Genomic DNA, 17,540 nt, shown 5'->3' with positions numbered 1-17,540 from the left:
GCTAGGGCCAAATGCCGGGGCTAAAGTGTCAGCTGGTATTAATGTGGTTGGTTTAATGGCAGCAGACTCCTGGTTTCCTGCTGCCAAGACTGAATTTAACCTAAAGTTACCCTTAGGAAAGACAGGGCGGGTTACTGGGGTATGAGTCAGTCATTGTAGCTTTTCCTTCTGTATTATTCTTAAAGGTACAGGAACAGGATGGTGGACCATAGAGATAAGTCCCAGGAGACTTTGAATCACACCCAAAAAACTCCCAGACACAGTGCAATCAGATTCGTGAAATTTTTATTATGAACAAACACAATGTTAGATAATACAACTAACTTCAGAGTTATTAATAGAAATTATTCCAAAATTATTCTTAGGTCACAAATAACTACTATCCCACATTTTAAAAAAAAAAGGAAAAATCCCACCCAATCAAGGAACAGGTATCCCGTGTCTGTTTCCATGACAATGAGTTTATGCATTCTCAAATTTTGTCTGGCTAGTTATCTACCACTTATCCAATGGACTTATTCAATTTCTCAGAGAAAACCATATAGATTAATGATAGCATCTGGGACACATGGTTCATGGTGGACACAAGTTCATGGTGGATACTGCTACTATAAAAATACTCAGGACTTAAGAGAATTTCTCTGCTGAAGGGTCCCAAAATGCTTTATACAAAGCATTAGTCACACCTCAAAACTGCCCTTTGAGGTAGGTCAGTATTATTACCCCCATTTTAACAGAAGGGAAACTGAGGCACATTATTATTAAGTGACTTGCCCAGGGTCACATAGCAAGTCAGTGGCACAGTGGTAGGAGAGGCCTCGGCCTTAACCACCTGGGTAACGTTGGTATCTTGCTTTCTGTAACCTTTCATGCTGACCCATTTGAGCTAGACTTACAGAGAATACACTCAGGATACTAGAAAACCAAGGAGAAAAAGTTTCCATTTTAAATGCTACAAGCATCTTTTAATCTAAAACAAAAATTTTTAAAAAATCAAATACATTCAAATTACTTCCACCCTCCATCAAATGTGGGCACTTAAGAAACACAGACCTAAGAAGAGTTTCCAAAACGAAGCCCGGGGGGAATCCTGCACACAGCTAACTCTCCAGCCAGGCCCCCTTCCACCAGCCACTCTGCAGGCTCTCAGTGCAGAGGAGCTCCACCGAGGAGCGCGGAGGGAGGGAGAGCAGGCTCATAGGCAACACTGATTAGAAAACATGTAAGGCACCCAAAGAAGTTGTCAGCACACCCACAAAGCAAGGACTGTTAGAAATTCACACTTGATCAGATCCGGGTTTCTGGATCATTAATGCATTATTTGAATTCAGCTTTAGAGTCTTGAGAAGTGTTCCTTATTCAGCAGAGACGCCCCCGACCCCACCCACACACCCACACGTACACGGGGGCCCTCAGCCTGAGGACCCCGATCAGCCTTGTGCAGGTAGGGCCATGGTGTGGGATCAGATCCATGGAACGTGATTAGAATAGAAAGATAAAGTTGTTTTTGATCATAAATTATAAAGCAGGCATCTGGTGACCTGTGGAGTTAAAACTATCCAATAGACATTTCCCGGGGGTAGGGGCACAGGTCAGCAGATGGAAACTACAGTGATCTTCCACGAGATTCTTTTCTACTGAGAGGAACAGCTCAAAAGACAAAGATGCCTTTGGACCAGGCTTACCCCTGCAGCCTCTCTCTACTCAGTAAATACAAAAGGCAAGGTCCTCCTCCCTTCCACCATTCGGTTTCAGCAGTGCACTGAGCATTTGGTATCATACATTTCCAATCCTGACAGAGAAAAGCCAGGCTTCTGCGTTGACAAACGGAGGTACAGGGACAGGAGCGGTCCAAGGTTCTCAAAACACTGAAATTTTTACTTTTTCCAGACCTCTTCTACACTATTGTCTACCCTAGGCTGTGTTGTGGGGAACGCTGGTTAGCTTGCTGAACAGAGACGCTGTTCAGCAAAGTTCATGGCATCTCAGATCCCGCGTCCCAGCCAAAGCTCTGCAATGTACCCTGGCTCCAGGGAATGAACAGGGCCTTCTTTCAAGTGAGGCACTTTGGAACTTGCCTTTGTTTCTTGTGCTTCCCAGTGAAGACTAGGCTCCCTCCTACTTCTACCAGCGCTGCAGTCAGCTGGGAGCACGGACTAAAGCTGGGCAGGGTAAATAAGCAAGCAGGGGGCGTCCAGTATGTTCTCTGGTTCTGACCCAGACAGAGGAGACTGAAAACAAACTCTCTTTTGCTCCAGGGCTGGCTCCCTGGCATGATGCAAGCATTCGCCTTGGCTGCGCCTCATGAGAGAGCGCGCCTGCGCCAGGGATGTTTCTGGGAGGGTTTGCCAGCCTGGTCTTGAGTCATCAGTGTGGGTGGAGAGACTCTGGAGGCAGGTGGAAGTGGCAACGAGGGCAACCTTATAAAGAGGAACAGTGGTTCAGTGACCCTGAGCATCCTGTCTGCCTGGACAGCAACAGCCATCACTGCCTCTGAATACACAACGGCAGCTGCCTGTCCAGAGAAAAAAGAAAACATCAGGGGAGAGACAGAACCGGTAGGAGAAATGGACAGACTGGGTCGAGCCAGGAACCGATAATCAGGGTGAAGACTTCTACTTGCCCCCAGGCAGTCCTATACTTTAGGCTAGATCAGCGATTTTCAACCGTTGTGCCACAGCCATTTTTAAAACATGCAACACCTGCCTATGTAGTCAGGAGCACTGACCTCTTTTTCCTTAGATTGTCAAAAAAAAATGACAACAGCCAACACAACAGTAGCCGTCTGGTGTGAATCACTCAAAAGTATACCTTTTTTTTGTTGTTAGATTGGCAAAAAATATTTTTTGGTGTGCTGCAGAATTTTAGTCATTAGTTTATGTGTGCCATGAGATAAAAAAGATTGAAAATCACTGGGCTACCTGTTAACAGAAGAAATGAGTGAAATAGTCTGACACTATGGCGAAAAGCCTTCTAGTTTTTATTTATTCCAAGGAGAAATGGGAGTCAATGAATGAACCTAACAACTAACTTATTTGGATAACCAGCTTTCCTATTATGACACCCAGGAATTTACTTAGTAAGCTTCTGAATCCAAATCCCCAGATAATGCATTCTCAAAGTCCTTCTTCTGTAAAATAATCTCTCAGGAGCTGCCACAGACCCTGTTCTTCAACCTCTCCAACCCCTGTCCTCTTCTTCAAGCATCCCTCTTTCAGAGGGAAATACTCTGAGTGAATTATTTAATATTCTAAGCAAAGTATATCTGTATATATATGTATCTGTTTGACCTACCTTCTAAAATCCTTCCTTTTTGGAATGCTCACCATTATACCACCAATACATTCCTTTTTTGGATGTCTGGAAATGCTGCAGCTACCTCGTTACTGAGTAGAGCTGACCAATATCCCAAGGGTCAGAGGGCAAAGCAGAAAGATGAAGGAATTTTGATAATTCCATGAATTGCTGGATTCATCAATTCTGGAAACAACCAACCTCAAGACTTTCTGATATATGAAATAAGAAATTTTCCTGTTATTAAAGGAAAAAGAACTCCATTGAAGATCATTTGTATTACAAACTAAATGCTTCTTCTTTATCTCTAGCCTAGAGTCTACTGGGACCTAGGATTTGCTTCTGTGGTCTCGTATTGCCAAGCTCCATGGCCATTCCCTACTCACAGTCAGGAGAGAAAGGAAGCATGCTGGGTGGTGGGGCTCAGTGTCCGCAGGAGGCAGGCAGCTGTATGTTTGGTCACATCAGGAGCTTCTTCTTGCTTTGTTTCCCACCTTACGTACCATGCATGCTAACTCTCTCCCCTGACAATTTACCTGCTTTAGAAGCTTTGTGCTAAATAAAGTTGTTTTTCCATTCCATCTAGCAAAAGTCTGAAATGAAAATAACTAATAGGGTCTTCCCAGAAGATGTTGTCAAATCTCTAGCTTGGGCCACCTACCTTGAAGCTCAGAACATCTCAGGGAAAGAGTTATCTGGGGAAAAACCACTAGTTTTGGATGATAGAAAGGTTGTCTAGACTTCAGAAGCTAGACACCCACCAATGAATGCCTCACCAGCTGCTTGTCTGGGAGGCAATGAGGGAGAAGAGAAAGGAAGGTGACAGGAGAAAAGCAAAGAAAAGGACAATGGGTCTAGAAAACAGGGAAGAAAAGAGAAGAAAGAAGAATATCAGCTTAGCATCATGAAGGCAGAGTTGTTGGCTTTCAATACTTTTGAATTTTAAAAGAATACTGGAATGGGTTAACCTCATCTTTAGCATTCTGGTAGCATATTCAGTAGTTAATAAAAAGAACATTAAAACTCTGCCTGGCTGGCTTTTGGAAAGGAGAGCGGAGGACCCAAAACTCAGCCACTCTTGTAGCTTCCATCTCCAGTTCTTTTAATCTTGGCCAAGACGGCCGCCTTGGATACTTTCTTCCGGTCGTAAGCCAGACCAAGGGCAGCCATGCAATCGATGAAGAACGTGGTCAGGTTGATGTGCCAGCGGTACTCACTGGTGGAGTAGTCATAGGGAAAGGAGTGATGGTAGTTGTGGAAGCCCTCACCTGAAACAAAAAACAAAGAAAAAAGTTATGGCACTCTACGGTGAATAGCTGTCTTCCTGATCTTGGAACATCAGTTACCTAGCAGAGTACCTGAAACCTAGCAGATACTGGCTGTTGTTGAATGAATGAATGAAACTGGTCTCTTATACTCTGAACCAAAGAGATCCACTCAGAGGCTTCTTAAGAAACACATGGGGAGCCCTGGCCAGTGTTTCTCAGTGGTTAGAGCATCCATCCTCGCATCAAAGGGTCTCAGGTTCCATTCCCAGTCAAGGGCAAGTACCTGGATTGCAGGTTCGATCTCCCTGCTGCAGTGGGAGGCAACCAATCAATGTGTCTCTCTCACATCGATGTTTCTTTCTGTCTCTACCTCTCTTCCTCCTCCCCTCCCTTCCACTCTCTCTGAAATCAATGGGGAAATATCCTTGGTGAGGATTTAAAAAAAAAAGAAACAAATAGGGAGACCTCGGTCACCCATGGCTTTCTGGGAGCTATTGTGCGAGGACTGGCAGTTTCTCTCAGAGGATAAGATGACTAAACAGAGACTATCACTGGAAATGGATTTTAGAACGAAAAATCCCAGAGCTTCACTAAATACTGGTCTGAGATCTTCCAGGCTGTGTGTGTGTGTGTGTGTGTGTGTGTGTGTGTTAGGGTGGGAAGAGGAGAGAGTCTGGAATGAAGAACTTTTGCTGTGTTTCTTACAAAGGTGAGCAAGGGAGTACACCGGCACTGGAACTGCCTACACGCGTGTGAGAGAACAGAATTGGGCAGCAACAGCCGAAAGTCAGAAGAGAGGAGGCCCAGCCCAGGGGCTCGAGTGTCCTCGGCCACTCCTCGCTTAGGAGACTCTGACTTCGAATTCTTTGAGCTTTGACCCTGGTGTGGTGGTGATGCAGAGAAAACAGAAGCTCTCTGAGGGAGTCAGAGGCAAAATGCTTAGAAACTCCCTTTAACTTCTGAGATGAGATGGAGGAAAACCAAAATTCTGGATTCAGGGTAATTTCTGTAACAGATAAAACTTTGGAAACTCCACAGAGAGTTCTCCAACCATTGGCAGAACTCTTTTTTTCTGAGCCACATTCAACAATAACAACACTGACCCTTCTGAGGCTGGGGTAAAGCCGGGTAAGTAATAGCTAGTAAAAGAGCATATCGAGTCCTTTGAAGATAAAAGAACCTCAGTAGAGCCATAACGATATTAATAACGAGCAAGTAGAGAGTCCTGCAAAGTAAATGACACCATCCAAGGCATCTCCAGGTGTGTCCTCTGTGACATGGGCTCTCTGTGACAGTGTGACCTGAGTAGGAGGATGGAATGAGAGGATTTCTCATTTCCATAAATGGCTTTGCACCAGGCTCTATATAAAGCACTAACCAGGCCTACACTTATCAGATTGAAAACTGAATCAGACACACACATAGCCAAGTGGGGGGTGGGGGTGGGAAAAGAAGGAGAGTCAATAGGGAGAAGAAGGACAAGACTTTGCAACTGGGGCAGCAAGATACAGCCCAAGAAAGGCTCCAGGGAGGTCAGCTTTGGCAGAGAGAAAATGAGCATGTGACTGTGGGGGAGGTAATTCAAGAAGAAAAGATTAGAAAGGCAGGAAGCGAGCTAGAGAACAAAAGGGGAGATGATAAGGGAGGAGAGCAGCAGGTACGGAGAAATAAATAACTGAGACAAAATAAGATATTGGGAGCCACTTTGTTTTTTTTGTGGGGGTTGTTTGTTTGGTTGTTTTTTTGCACAAAGGAGCCACTTGGAACTAATGGTCAGAAAGAGGCTGCAGTTAGGGAAGCTCACTATAGACCCATCTGCAGTACAGGATAAATCTCATTCCAGAGACTTCCATTTCTATGAAAATCTCAGACTTATAGGGCCTAGGTGAATTATTTCAAATGTGGTCCAGAGTAAAAACATGCACAATGGTAGAAAACATGCACAATGGTGCCTAAAAGTTAAAAAGACTGAGGGAAAAAAATACTGTTTGAGTACAGACAGTACCTAGTGAAGATGGTCAGGGTTGAGACTATAAAGAGAAAAGGGTGAATTTAGGCCAGGATATGCATAAACACGTGGAACAGTGAGGTTGCCTAGTTATGTTGTGTAACCAATAGTACTGATCAACGGTGAGGAACAAGAGGCCACTGGGCTTCCTTAAGGAAGGCTAATTCAGGCCTCAGTGATGGTCTCTATTTAGCTGAAAACAGTGACAGAAAAAACAACACCTGGAGACAGATAGTAGAACTCTGGCTATTAGAACTCAAATGATAGAGAAGTAACTCCATGAATAGCAAGCCTTAGATCAGCCAGCAGGCACTTGTGATTAAACTAACTGCTTTCTCAGGGGTTCCCTAGGCCATTCTTAGCACAGAATAAAGCAGAAGAGAGAAAAATCAAGGACAGGAGACGAGAATGGTGGGTGGTGGAGAAGGGCCATCAACAGTTGCTTTGATGCCCTTCTGATTGGCATCACCAGGCAATCAGGCATGGCATACACTTAACGTATGGCCTATCTAAATATAGCAAAAAAGATATATAAAAGAGAAGCTTACTGAATTAAATTACAAGTATTAATTCTACATTGGATATGACATATAGACCACTAGGCATATTGGCCACCCTGAGGGCCCTATCCTATTTATATCGATTTATACATTCCCTCCAGTCCAGCCCTGGAAAAAGGAAAACCCAAAGAGGCTCATTATATATAACATTTGGGAATTGTTCAAGAACCTGGAGTCAAAGGCACTGTTATATTTTACCTCTCCTTTCTATAGAAGACTTGTTGCCTGGCTCTCAAGAGTTTGCTAATATATTTTCCCTTCGTTCTAGGGGGGAAAAACAGATAGAAAGTGGTCATAAAACAAGTTGATCGGGTTTTTCTGGTTCCCAGCCTAACACCCGAACAGCAGACCCCTAGATGTGGTCTGGCCGTGGACCGCTGACTTACCCACAGCTCCCAGTGAAACCAGGATGTTCTCCCGTGGGTTAATGTTCTTGTCGTAGGGGCGATATCCGTAGAGGTGGGCAGCGCTGTTCACCAGCCAGGTGGCATTGAGCACGATGGCGTACCGCAAGAAAGTGGCAACGTACAAGCTGTGCTTGAAGGTTTCACCCCAGAAATACCAGGGCACAAGCGTGGGCAGGACGAAGCACATCAGCAGGACAGCGGGCTTGTAATGCCTGCATTGAGAGACCAGACACCGAGTCAGCAGAGGACTTAGACCTACCTGATGTCTGTCATCGCTGGGTTGGGCTGTCTCTCTCCTTCCACAAAGTGAGGACAGCATGGCAGGGAACAGAGCAAGAGGAACGGGGTGGGAAATCCTGTGAGAAGGCAGTGTCATTATCTCACTTTTTAGATGAGTTAATGAGGGGTTTAATGACTTTTCTAGGATTGCACCACAAGGAACCAGTGGAGCAAGGATTGGAATGCTGATCTCCTGATTCAAAAGTCATTGCTCTCTTTTTTTTTTTTTTTTTACTATAGCATAATTTCATGTGGGTAAAATAGGCAAGGTCCAGATTACAAATGAATACACTGAGCTCTCCTGCCCAGGCTGTTTTTCCATTCTGTCTTTGGGCTCCTTTCTCTTTCCAGGCAATGTTCTTTGCAGAGTCCATGTTTAGTGTCTTACCTCCATTTCCTGCCAGCCATCCCCTAACCATTCCTCTTCTTTCCCCACAGGATCTTTGATGCCTCCAGGTCTCCACTCCTCTGAAGGTCCTGTCCCATTATTCAATCTCTCCTTGAAGGTAAGGAGACCTGGCCATTGACTTGATTTCCTGCGTCTCTTCTGCAGTCAAGCCTTATGCTCTGATATCACTGGTATTCCTGCACCAACTCCTTTCCATTCTTGCCACTGCTTCCCTAGCAAGGATCCTCACTGCCTCCTAACTTGTGGCCCTGCTTCTCACCTCTTTGGCTCAATGGTTTCTTCACCTGTCATGAAAGTGATCTTTCTGAAGCACACCTCCAACCATCACAGATTCCCAATCAAAAAACTTATAATGGTGTCCCATTGCCTATCAAATTAAATCCAAAGTCTGCTTGTAATGGCACCAGTATCCCTCTCTCTAGTCTTAATCCTACCACACCCTATACTTCAAGCAAAAGGGACTCTGTTGCTAGAACATACTTCAGGTTTAGATCATTCTGTTCTGTTTGTACTGTTTGTCCCTCTCCCCTGGCACCTGTGAAAATCTCTACCCATCAGTGGATTCCAAAGCTACTTTCCTCACAAACCGTTCCCTGATGCTCCCCACCATGCAGTCTCCCTCCCCTTTGTCTCTGACTGGTACAGAAAACATTTTGCCATGTATCGTACTTATCGGACACTTGCCTTATCCTTTCAGTCGCCAGTAGGCTACAAACTCCTCGAACGTAAGGACTATGACACAGTCATCTTTGTATCCATGACTTCCTAGGTCAGTAAATATTAGCCGAATTTTATTGGTTTAATTAAGAAGTTCAGAAAGAATAATATTCTATGGCTGTAGACTTGGGGACTATTAAAAATTAGGGTTTTAAATTATGATTTTAAAATATACAAACCCAGTAAATTTCTCAGCTTATGTTTGTAAGGCCTAGGAGAAAAGGGGGGGGGATTCCCCCTAAACACCAAGTGCTCAGCTCCACCCCCACTCCACTCACCTCCTCTGGAACATCAGCAGCTTCTCGGCTTTTAGGTCAGACAAGTCTAGCAAACTGCCCTTCTCTTTGACAGCCGGGTGTTTGCGCACAAGCAGCCAACCCACGTGGGAGAAGAAAAAGCCACGCCGGGCATTGTGGGGGTCAGCATCCGTCTCTGAAAACTTGTGGTGAACACGGTGATCTCGGGCCCATTCATAAGCATCATTCTGGAGGGACAGAGAAGAAGACTGTAGGCCTGAGAGATACCCTCTTAGGGGAATCCCAGTGGATGGACCTCTTCAAGAGCCCATAGCTCTCAGCCCAGCCTCACAAAATACCCAGGAGCCAGGGATCCAAAGGAGGCTCACGGAGTAGCCTCCTCTTTCCCCCCAACTTGCCACTGAAGCTTAATTGGAAAAGCAGCTTAAAGTCCCAGGACCACAGGAATAGGGCTGGTTGCTTCGTAAAGATTATAGTGGGCGGGATGGAGATAGATCCAACAATCTCATCAGGAGAGAACATTGCAATTCCTCCAGCAAGAAATGCCGGAAAAGGCTTTCCTGGGGTGCCTAATCCCTGGGCAGGGAGAACAAGGCAGACAGGCTTGCATCCTCGGGCCCTGGTCAGTGGATAAAGCTGCAGGGAGCTTCACTCTGAAGCCTTGGCAAGAGACCGCGCACAACTCAGCAACACCAGGCACATAAATCGCGAGCCTGGCCACATTCCCCAATGACCTCTGGGACTCTTTCCATCCCTTACGCAATGTGTCAATATCTCTTTCTTACCTTCGTCCCAATATCAGGAGCCCTCAAGGTATAAAGGAACATGGCACAGATGCTTATGTAACCACGGTAACTACCTGGAATATTGCCACGAAGAAGGGAACACGGTCGGTGGCTTCTTTTTTCCCCTCTGCTCCAAGCTAAGCCCCACATCACAACCGATCGGTTGCCCACTGCCACCACTGAATAGCTGTGCGTTCCCTTTCCCCCGTTTCCTTCATTCTCTCTCTGCTATAAACTTTCTGCCTCAACAAACCTCCATGCTTGACTTAGCCAGCCTGGCAGCCCAAGGCAGGGCCACATGGTTGGTCTCCCTAACCTCTCCGTGACATAATTTTCTTATCTAGAAAGTGGGAATAAGACTAGTACCCACCTCCGAAGAGAATTTAATGAGGGAATCTCTGCCAAGTGCTCAGAATAGTACCAGGCACATACTCAGCGCTGTCAAGTATTTGCTGTCATCGCCGGAAAACAACAGAATTCCTGAGCCTGTGAAACATCCACTTCAGTCCCCGCAAGGTGGAGTCCTAAGCTATTAACCTAACATGGTGAGTCTACTGTCCAGGGCCTGCCCAGGAAATCAGCCCCATAAACTAAGGCTCCTGCCTTGTAGACCCTGAGGATGAAGGACCCCAACAGCCAGACTGTGTGGTAACAGAGGAACCTGAGGAATAGACAGGAATAAGTATTTCCTAGTTATCTCCTCTTCCTCTTTTCTAGACTCAGAAATGTGCTCATGCTTTATGGACCTACGGACTGGGCCTGCACCTGAGGTGACCACCGGAGAGAGGAAAGTGAGGTGGTTGTCCAGGCGTTGCTCCTCTGCAGGCGCTGATCTCCTCCATCCGCCCCTGGTCCCTGACAGAGTGGAGGCAAGGGCTGAGCAGAGCCGGCTTCCTACCTGGAATGCCATTGTGTTGGCGATGATCAAGAAGACCCGCAGGGGCAGCCGAGCTTTGTAGCTCCGGTGGCTCCACAGGCGGTGGGCTCCCGCTGTTATACCCAGGGCACTGATGATGTAGTAGAAGAACCCTGCCAGGCGGACACAGTGAGAGGTCAATAATCTGGAAAAACATTCACACATGGATCTCTGTATGTTGGCTGTGTCTTCAGAGGCGTTGGTTGAGGATCTACTTTTCCCTGAAGTACAAACACACCTTGGCCTCTTAGGTCTCTCCCATTTTATTACTTGAAAAAAAAAACAACCATCACCCCTCACCCTCTCCACCTAGGCATTGGAATAAGCTAAGAAGTTTCAGGAACTTTATTGATTTCAGAGAGGAACGGAGAGGGAGAGATAGAAACATCTATGATGAGAGAGAATCACTGATCGGTTGCCTCCTGTGTGCCACACACTGGGGATCAAGCCCACAACCCGGGCATGTGCCCCACCCAGGAATCGAACCGTGACCTCCTGGTTCACAGATTGGCACTCAACCACTGAGCCACGCCGGCCGGGCTGTTTCAGGAACTTTAGGAAGGCAGGACAGAGGAGAGGGAGCTTGCTACCCGGCCACTGGTCACTCTCAGTCATGAGGACCGTTTTCTCAAGTCCCATCTCCTCTGAACTTCAGCTAAGCTTCCCCCAGTTTTTAAGGACCACAGACCACTCCTCCAGAGCTTAGGACCCATAGCAAGGGCGGTCTTCAACAGTTTAACAGTCAGTCCAGTCTGGGCGCTCATCAATCCCAGGGGCTCTGGCTTCTAGAGGACACTCAGGGGCTCAGAACTGTGGCTGCTGACCAACTGGTACAAAAGCATTAGCAGGCAGTGTGACCATATCAGGGGACATATCTGCCCTACTCATAAGTCACATCTGCACAGCTTAGCTAAGAATGTTATATTCTCTGATTTTCTGGATCCTTTGAATGGCCTTTAATAGCCTCACTTTGCAGTTGAAGAAAAAGGCGCTCAGAGAGGTTGTGTTTAACTAGGGTCACAAGGCCAGTAAGCAATGGGGCCCTAGTTTGAAACGAAAAGTTCTGTCAACAAGCATTCATGTTCCAACTATACCATCCCGCTCCCCAGGATATGCACATAGTTCCTGCGTCTCTCCTTTGCCACACCCCTCTGTCGGCTCCTACTCTCTCAGGCAAGGCTAATTTTAGATGATGGTGGGATAGGCTCAGAGCTGTTGGTGGAACACCCCGACGCTGTCCTCCCTCACCTTCCTGGAGGCCTGCCAGCTCAGGAGGTGCCAGCTATAATCTCTAACTGGGCAGTGGGTTGCTGGGTATACCCATCTTCCTCTGTTCAGTAGCTCTAGGAGGCAGGGGCCGAGTGAGGCCTTGGTAGAGCAGTTGACTGTTGACAATGTTTCATTCCCAGGGATACAGCTCAAAACAATGGGTCCTCAGTGGCCACAGAATTTAGCTGCAGTTGGAGACACCACACATTGTAACAAATTGTCCTGTGTTCTTCTCCAGGCACACACAGCCGTTTCCCAAACAGCCCCCCCCCCCTCCCCATCTTCCTCCACCCTATCCTATTCCTCCTACAGGATCCCATGGGAGAGCGTGGAGCCAGAGTCCATCCCAATGAAAGTTCTGTCTCTAATCCCTTTGCTACATGAGTTGCTGGCCTTAAGCCATGTGACTATATCCTCCCAGTTGCAAAATCTACCTGCATCGGCAGCTGGAAGAATGACAGTTGAGCCACAACCACACGAATCAACAAGGAAGAAGAGAAATGGCTTTGGGCAAGGAAACAGAAGAACTTGGCTCAGAATGAAGAAAGCTACTAGGGTTGTTTCATGCCACAGATGACCCTGTGAGTTCACTCAGAAAGCACGTAAGATCCCAGCGTTAACGGGGAACTGGGAAAAGAATCCAAGCACTCTAGTCTGGCGCCTTTTCTATCAGCAGCTCTCAGCCTGTCACCTAGAAGGAGACTCATTCTCTACTGGTGTCCAAATTGATGGTTAAGCAAAATCTCATAGCTTTGGCCCTAAGAGAAGGGAAATTTTGCCCCTCGGCCCTCAGTGTTGCCAGAGATATGCCTTCAGGCTGCCCCTGAGGGCCCTTGTGGGAGACTCTCTAAATTGCTCAGTCATGAGAAATGCTGTAATCACAACCAGTTGCTACTTTAAGGCTGAGGCCGAGCTCCTAACCCAGGGGTGGGCAAACTTTTTGACTCGAGGGCCACAATGGGTTCTTAAACTGGACCGGAGGGCCGGAACAAAAGCAGGATGGAGTGTTTGTGTGAACTAATATAAATTCAAAGTAAACATCATTACATAAAAGGGTACGGTCTTTTTTTTTTTTTTTTTTAGTTTTATTCATTTCAAACGGGCTGTAGTTTGCCCAGGGCTGTTAAACTCTAAAAGTGGGGCCCCTGAGGGTCCCTCTCTCTTTCTTGTTTCTTAAAACAGAGGAGTTCTGTCACCCCCATACCAGGATGGTTATCAGTCAGCTAAGCCATCCGCCACAAGGCCCAGGGAAAGGAGTACAAAAGGTGACCGTCCAGTCTCTGTGTGCCACATTTCTCTGCCCAAAGGCACATGGGCAGGGCACAGGAAGGTAGTGGGCACAGCCTTGGATTGGGGATCGCACTCTGCCCCCTGCTCCAGCAGCCAAGGGTGGGGGGCAAGCAGAAGCAGCCTGGCCAAACTCTGGCCTTATCCAGGCCTACAGGGAGTGCTGAGGCTGGAAGGGACTCCTCTTTTGGGTAGGAGGGCAGAGAGCTGAAGTTTGGCTGGGGTCTCAGAGGGGCTAGAGAACAGATGGGCCCCTCCCCCACAAAGAGAAGAGCCTTCTGGTCTGCAGAAGAACTGGTCCTGTGCCTGCGCAGCCTCAGCAATGAGACACCTGCAACCTAAGGAGCACTACCTTCCTGACCCTAAAAAAGTACTGTTGTCCCAGTTTGTACCCGGAAGGATGGAGATCCTGAGAGAAGGGGTCTACCCAGTTGCCTTTCACTGTCTGAGGCACTGAGAGGATTTCCCAACACGAAGCTCTAGGGATCCCATCAGCTAACACTTGGCAGACTAGCCCTTCTACCTAACTATCCGCCAAGAGTGCAGCTCTCAGCCAGCACCCCACAGCCGAGACTCCTCCGGAAACCCTAACCACCCTGGGAGAGTGGCCGTGTGGGGCCCCTGGGTCCTTAGAGTTCCCTAGTCTCCCCCCCTAACTCAGGCTTATGGTGGCAGAGGTGAAAATGCCTGCAAAGCGCATGTGTGTTGCCAGGGGGCAGGGCCCTGCTATCAGCTCATACCCATGGGTCCCTGAAAAAGCTGAGCTAAGGGCAGGTCAGGGACGGATTTGGGACCTGCCTCCCTCACTGCAGCAGCCTCAAGGCCGGGGCTGCTTGGGGCTCTTTTCTGGCCTGGCCTGGCCATCCAGGCAAGGGGCGACCTCCTGGCATCAGGGGCCAGGAGCTGAGCAGGCTAGGTGGGGAGTGGGACATGAAACGTTGCTCCCACCTTATTTCCATCAAAGGACTTTTTCCCCTGAGTGGTGCATACAGTGCCCGGGAGACCTGCGGGGAGGCGCAGAGCACCACACCTGTTTAACTTGGTTCCTACAGGAGCTTCATCTTTCTCTCTAACAAAAGAGGCTGGTGGGCCAAGGGTCAGGGCAAGCACTTTTGCGGGTAACCACCTCTCGGTTCCTCCCTCTCCCACTCTCTTCCTGAGCAGTTTCTCTCGCTGTCCCCACGACTGTGCTCAGCATATACCCCTGAAACCACTGGTCTCATCCCATGCTCCCAGCGAGGGGCCTTGATTCTTTGGTGGATGGCGGGGCTGGGACAAGCAGCCCAGCAAATGGCTTGAAACAGAAAAGCTCTTTCAGGGGAAGCTGCCTCTCTGGCACAGGTGTATCCACTTCAAAGCCTGCAGCACGTGGTCTCGGGGCTCCCTCCCCAGCACCCACGTGAAAAGACCCCCCCAGCCTGGCCACTCCGGCTGCCCAGTCCCCCTAGCCTCTGCTCCCAGTCCACTCAGCCTCTGGGAAACTGTAGGGGCCGGTCCTTTCCATCCAGGGAAGCTCCCATCTTATTAAAGGGAGGAGAGAACCTGGCGTCCCAGGTCAGGAGGTCAAGAAACACTCTTACCCCAGAGCCAGGTGTAGACCTTGCAGGTGGGGATCAGTACGATCCCATACAGGGCGCCCAAGTGCAGCAGAGACATCAGGATGATGTTCCGCCACACGTACTCCAGCTTGGGCCTCGGGCCCTCCTTGTCCTTGTAACTTGGGTCGTAGATGTCGTCTTTCATTTCGGGGCGGATGTCTTCCTCCGCGTGCAGGAGATGCTTCTCCGAGTTGCCTTCTCCATTCTGCACGATCCTGGCGGGAGGCTCCGTGATGGTGGTGGTGGTGGTGGTGGTGTAGGAGCTAGACATCTGGAAGGGAGAGGCAGCGGAGGGTCAGGAGAGCGGAGACGGCACGTGGAGGTAGCAGGGGCCACGTCACTCTCCAACCCAGCGGGAGGGAGAGGGAAGGATCGGCACGGACCCTGCCCCAACACCCAGGGTAGCGGAAGGCGGAGTCCACCCCAGATGGAAGAAAAGGAAGTTCCCGGGAACGATGCAGAGAGCCCGGGGAGGGGGTGAAGCCTCCAGGTGAAGGGGCTAGAGGAAGGAGTGAGACCCTTTCACCCAGTCGGACACACAAAGGAACTCCCGCAGGCACACAGACAGACGCAAGGGAGCCGGCACGACCCGGGTTTTCTTTTCAGCTTAAGAAACAAAAGTTCAGAAACCAAGTCCCCAAATGACAATGCAGATGCCCAACAAATGACGGCAGTTCAACTCGCAAAAGATGGCTCTGTCCCCGCGGGGATCTCAACTCCTCCATCCACGCGAGTCACCGAGGAGCCCGGCCAGCTCCGGCGACTCCGCGCTCCGGGAGCCCAGGAGCCAACGCCGGGCAACTCACCTCCTCCTGCAGCAAGTGGGCCGGCATCTGGGCTCTCGGGTGCCTGGGGTCGCTCTCCCCGGGCTGAGGCTGCGGCGTGGAGTGCGGGGCAGCCGGGGCTGCGGACAGATTTCGGTGGCTGAACCCGCGTTTGCGCTCGGATGGTGGCCGTGCGCGCTGGGTCGGTGCCGGTGCGCCCGCTGTGCGTGGAGCTCCCACGGCTGCGGATTTAAAGGCTGGAGCTGGCAGGGGGTGAGCGCGTCCCGTATTTCCTCAGACGCCTTTTATTCGCTGCCAACAGGGGCAAAGTGCGCAGAGCTGGCTCGCGGTGGGACCCCCGCATGGGCGGGGAGGGGAGGAGACAGAGGCGAGGCGTGCTAGGGGCCGGACCCGCAAAAACTGGATGCTGCAGACATACCGCGGCTCAGCCGCCGCAGCGCCAGCCCCCGGGGAAATGCTAATGGGCTTCTGTAGACTCTGGAGCGCCATTGGCCAAAGGGAATTTGGTGCCACCTCGTCCTGCCGTTGCCATTGGCTCGGCGCAATCTGCTGTTCCCTCTGCCGCGAGCTCCTCGCTCCCCCTCCCATCCCTTTCTTCTCCGCTTCTCTTCCTCCGGCCGCCCGGCCTCCCGGCCCGGCACCCCGCGGCCTCGGAGGCGCTGGGGAGCTTTCTCTCTGGAAAGGACCCCGTCCGGGAGCGGGGGGTGGGTACCCGCCCAGGCCTGGCCCCCCAGCACTTCGCGAACGGAGGGGCCCTGGGGAAGTTTCACAGGAATCAGTAGAGAAGCCGTGGGGGGGATCACTACGCACAGCTGCATCCTGCTCTCCCTCCCCTTCCCAGGGACGCGCGGGGAGAGAAGACGTGGCTTTAGACCTGGGGTTGGGGTCGCAGGAGGGAGGCCCGTGCAGCCCGCCCCTCCCTAGCGAGCGCGGGGGGGCCGGATCAGCCGCGGAACAGCGGCCCCGCCCCGCCCACCGGCTCGGGGAGGCTACCCCGGGGCCGCGGGACCCGCCGAGTCTGGGGCGGGCGGTGGAGCAGACGCTCGCCCATCCCCGTATGTGCGGACCTGCACGCGCGCACGAGGTTCCGCCGTCGGCACGCCCCGCAGGGTGGGTCACCGCCAGGCACCCGGGAGCCATCCCACCCCTAAGTCCACGCCTACGGACCGCGAGCGGGTCAGGTGGGGTGGGGTGGGGGTGGGGGATGTTTTGGAGATTCTTCAGATAGTCGGGGTGTAATTTCCTTACTGGGAAACAGGCAGGAAGCATAGACGTGTGCTTGCCCCCAAAGCAGGAGGAAGGGTTATGTGCAGCCAGAATAGCTAACAGGTCTGGGATCATTACCGCAAGCCAGTTCACAAGAGTCATTTTCTTTCATCCTCACTGTGACCCTATGAGGTGGCTAGTCCATATTCCCTTTTGCAGGTGAGAAAAGAGAGGCGGAGAGATTATAATGAGTTAGGAGCTGAGCCCAGAAGCGTGATGATGGAGTGCGAACTCTGTTTCCCTGTACAGAAGCCTGGGTTCTTGAGCTGCTCCGACCTCACTGACGCACATGCCCCTCATGTCTTTCCTAGGCTGGTGGGATCCTCAAGAGAAAGCTGTGCGTTCTTCCAGCCTCCTTCCAGGGCTGTGCCTCCCCAAACACTAGCCCAGGATCCTTCTGGGAAGAAGGGAAAGTAAGAACTTGTGTGCCAACAA

At 50.0% G+C, this 17,540-nt stretch overlaps 1 protein-coding gene across 2 annotated transcripts; it reads right to left on the bottom strand.

Moving 5' to 3' along the window:
• Positions 1 to 268: 268 nt before the first annotated feature.
• Positions 269 to 16,274, bottom strand: SCD (stearoyl-CoA desaturase). Of its 2 annotated transcripts, XR_013996735.1 has the most exons (7): positions 15,861 to 16,249; positions 15,037 to 15,325; positions 10,883 to 11,013; positions 9,221 to 9,426; positions 7,517 to 7,749; positions 4,119 to 4,562; positions 2,952 to 3,703 (listed from the first exon to the last, which is right to left on the bottom strand). XR_013996735.1 is itself a non-coding variant. In XM_081104610.1 (6 exons), exons 1-6 carry the CDS (start codon positions 15,885 to 15,887, stop codon positions 4,363 to 4,365), a joined length of 1,086 nt encoding a protein of 361 aa, XP_080960736.1. In that variant the 5' UTR covers positions 15,888 to 16,274; the 3' UTR covers positions 269 to 4,362. The 2 variants fall into 2 exon arrangements, 1 of the variants encoding a protein (XP_080960736.1); XM_081104610.1 differs by having other exon boundaries at positions 269 to 4,562; positions 15,861 to 16,274.
• Positions 16,275 to 17,540: the final 1,266 nt, after the last annotated feature.

The sequence above is a fragment of the Myotis nattereri genome (genome assembly GCF_964212035.1).
Source record: "Myotis nattereri genome assembly, chromosome: 13".
NCBI classification, from domain to species: Eukaryota; Metazoa; Chordata; class Mammalia; order Chiroptera; family Vespertilionidae; genus Myotis; species Myotis nattereri.
This window is presented reverse-complemented; position numbering and strand designations above follow the sequence as displayed.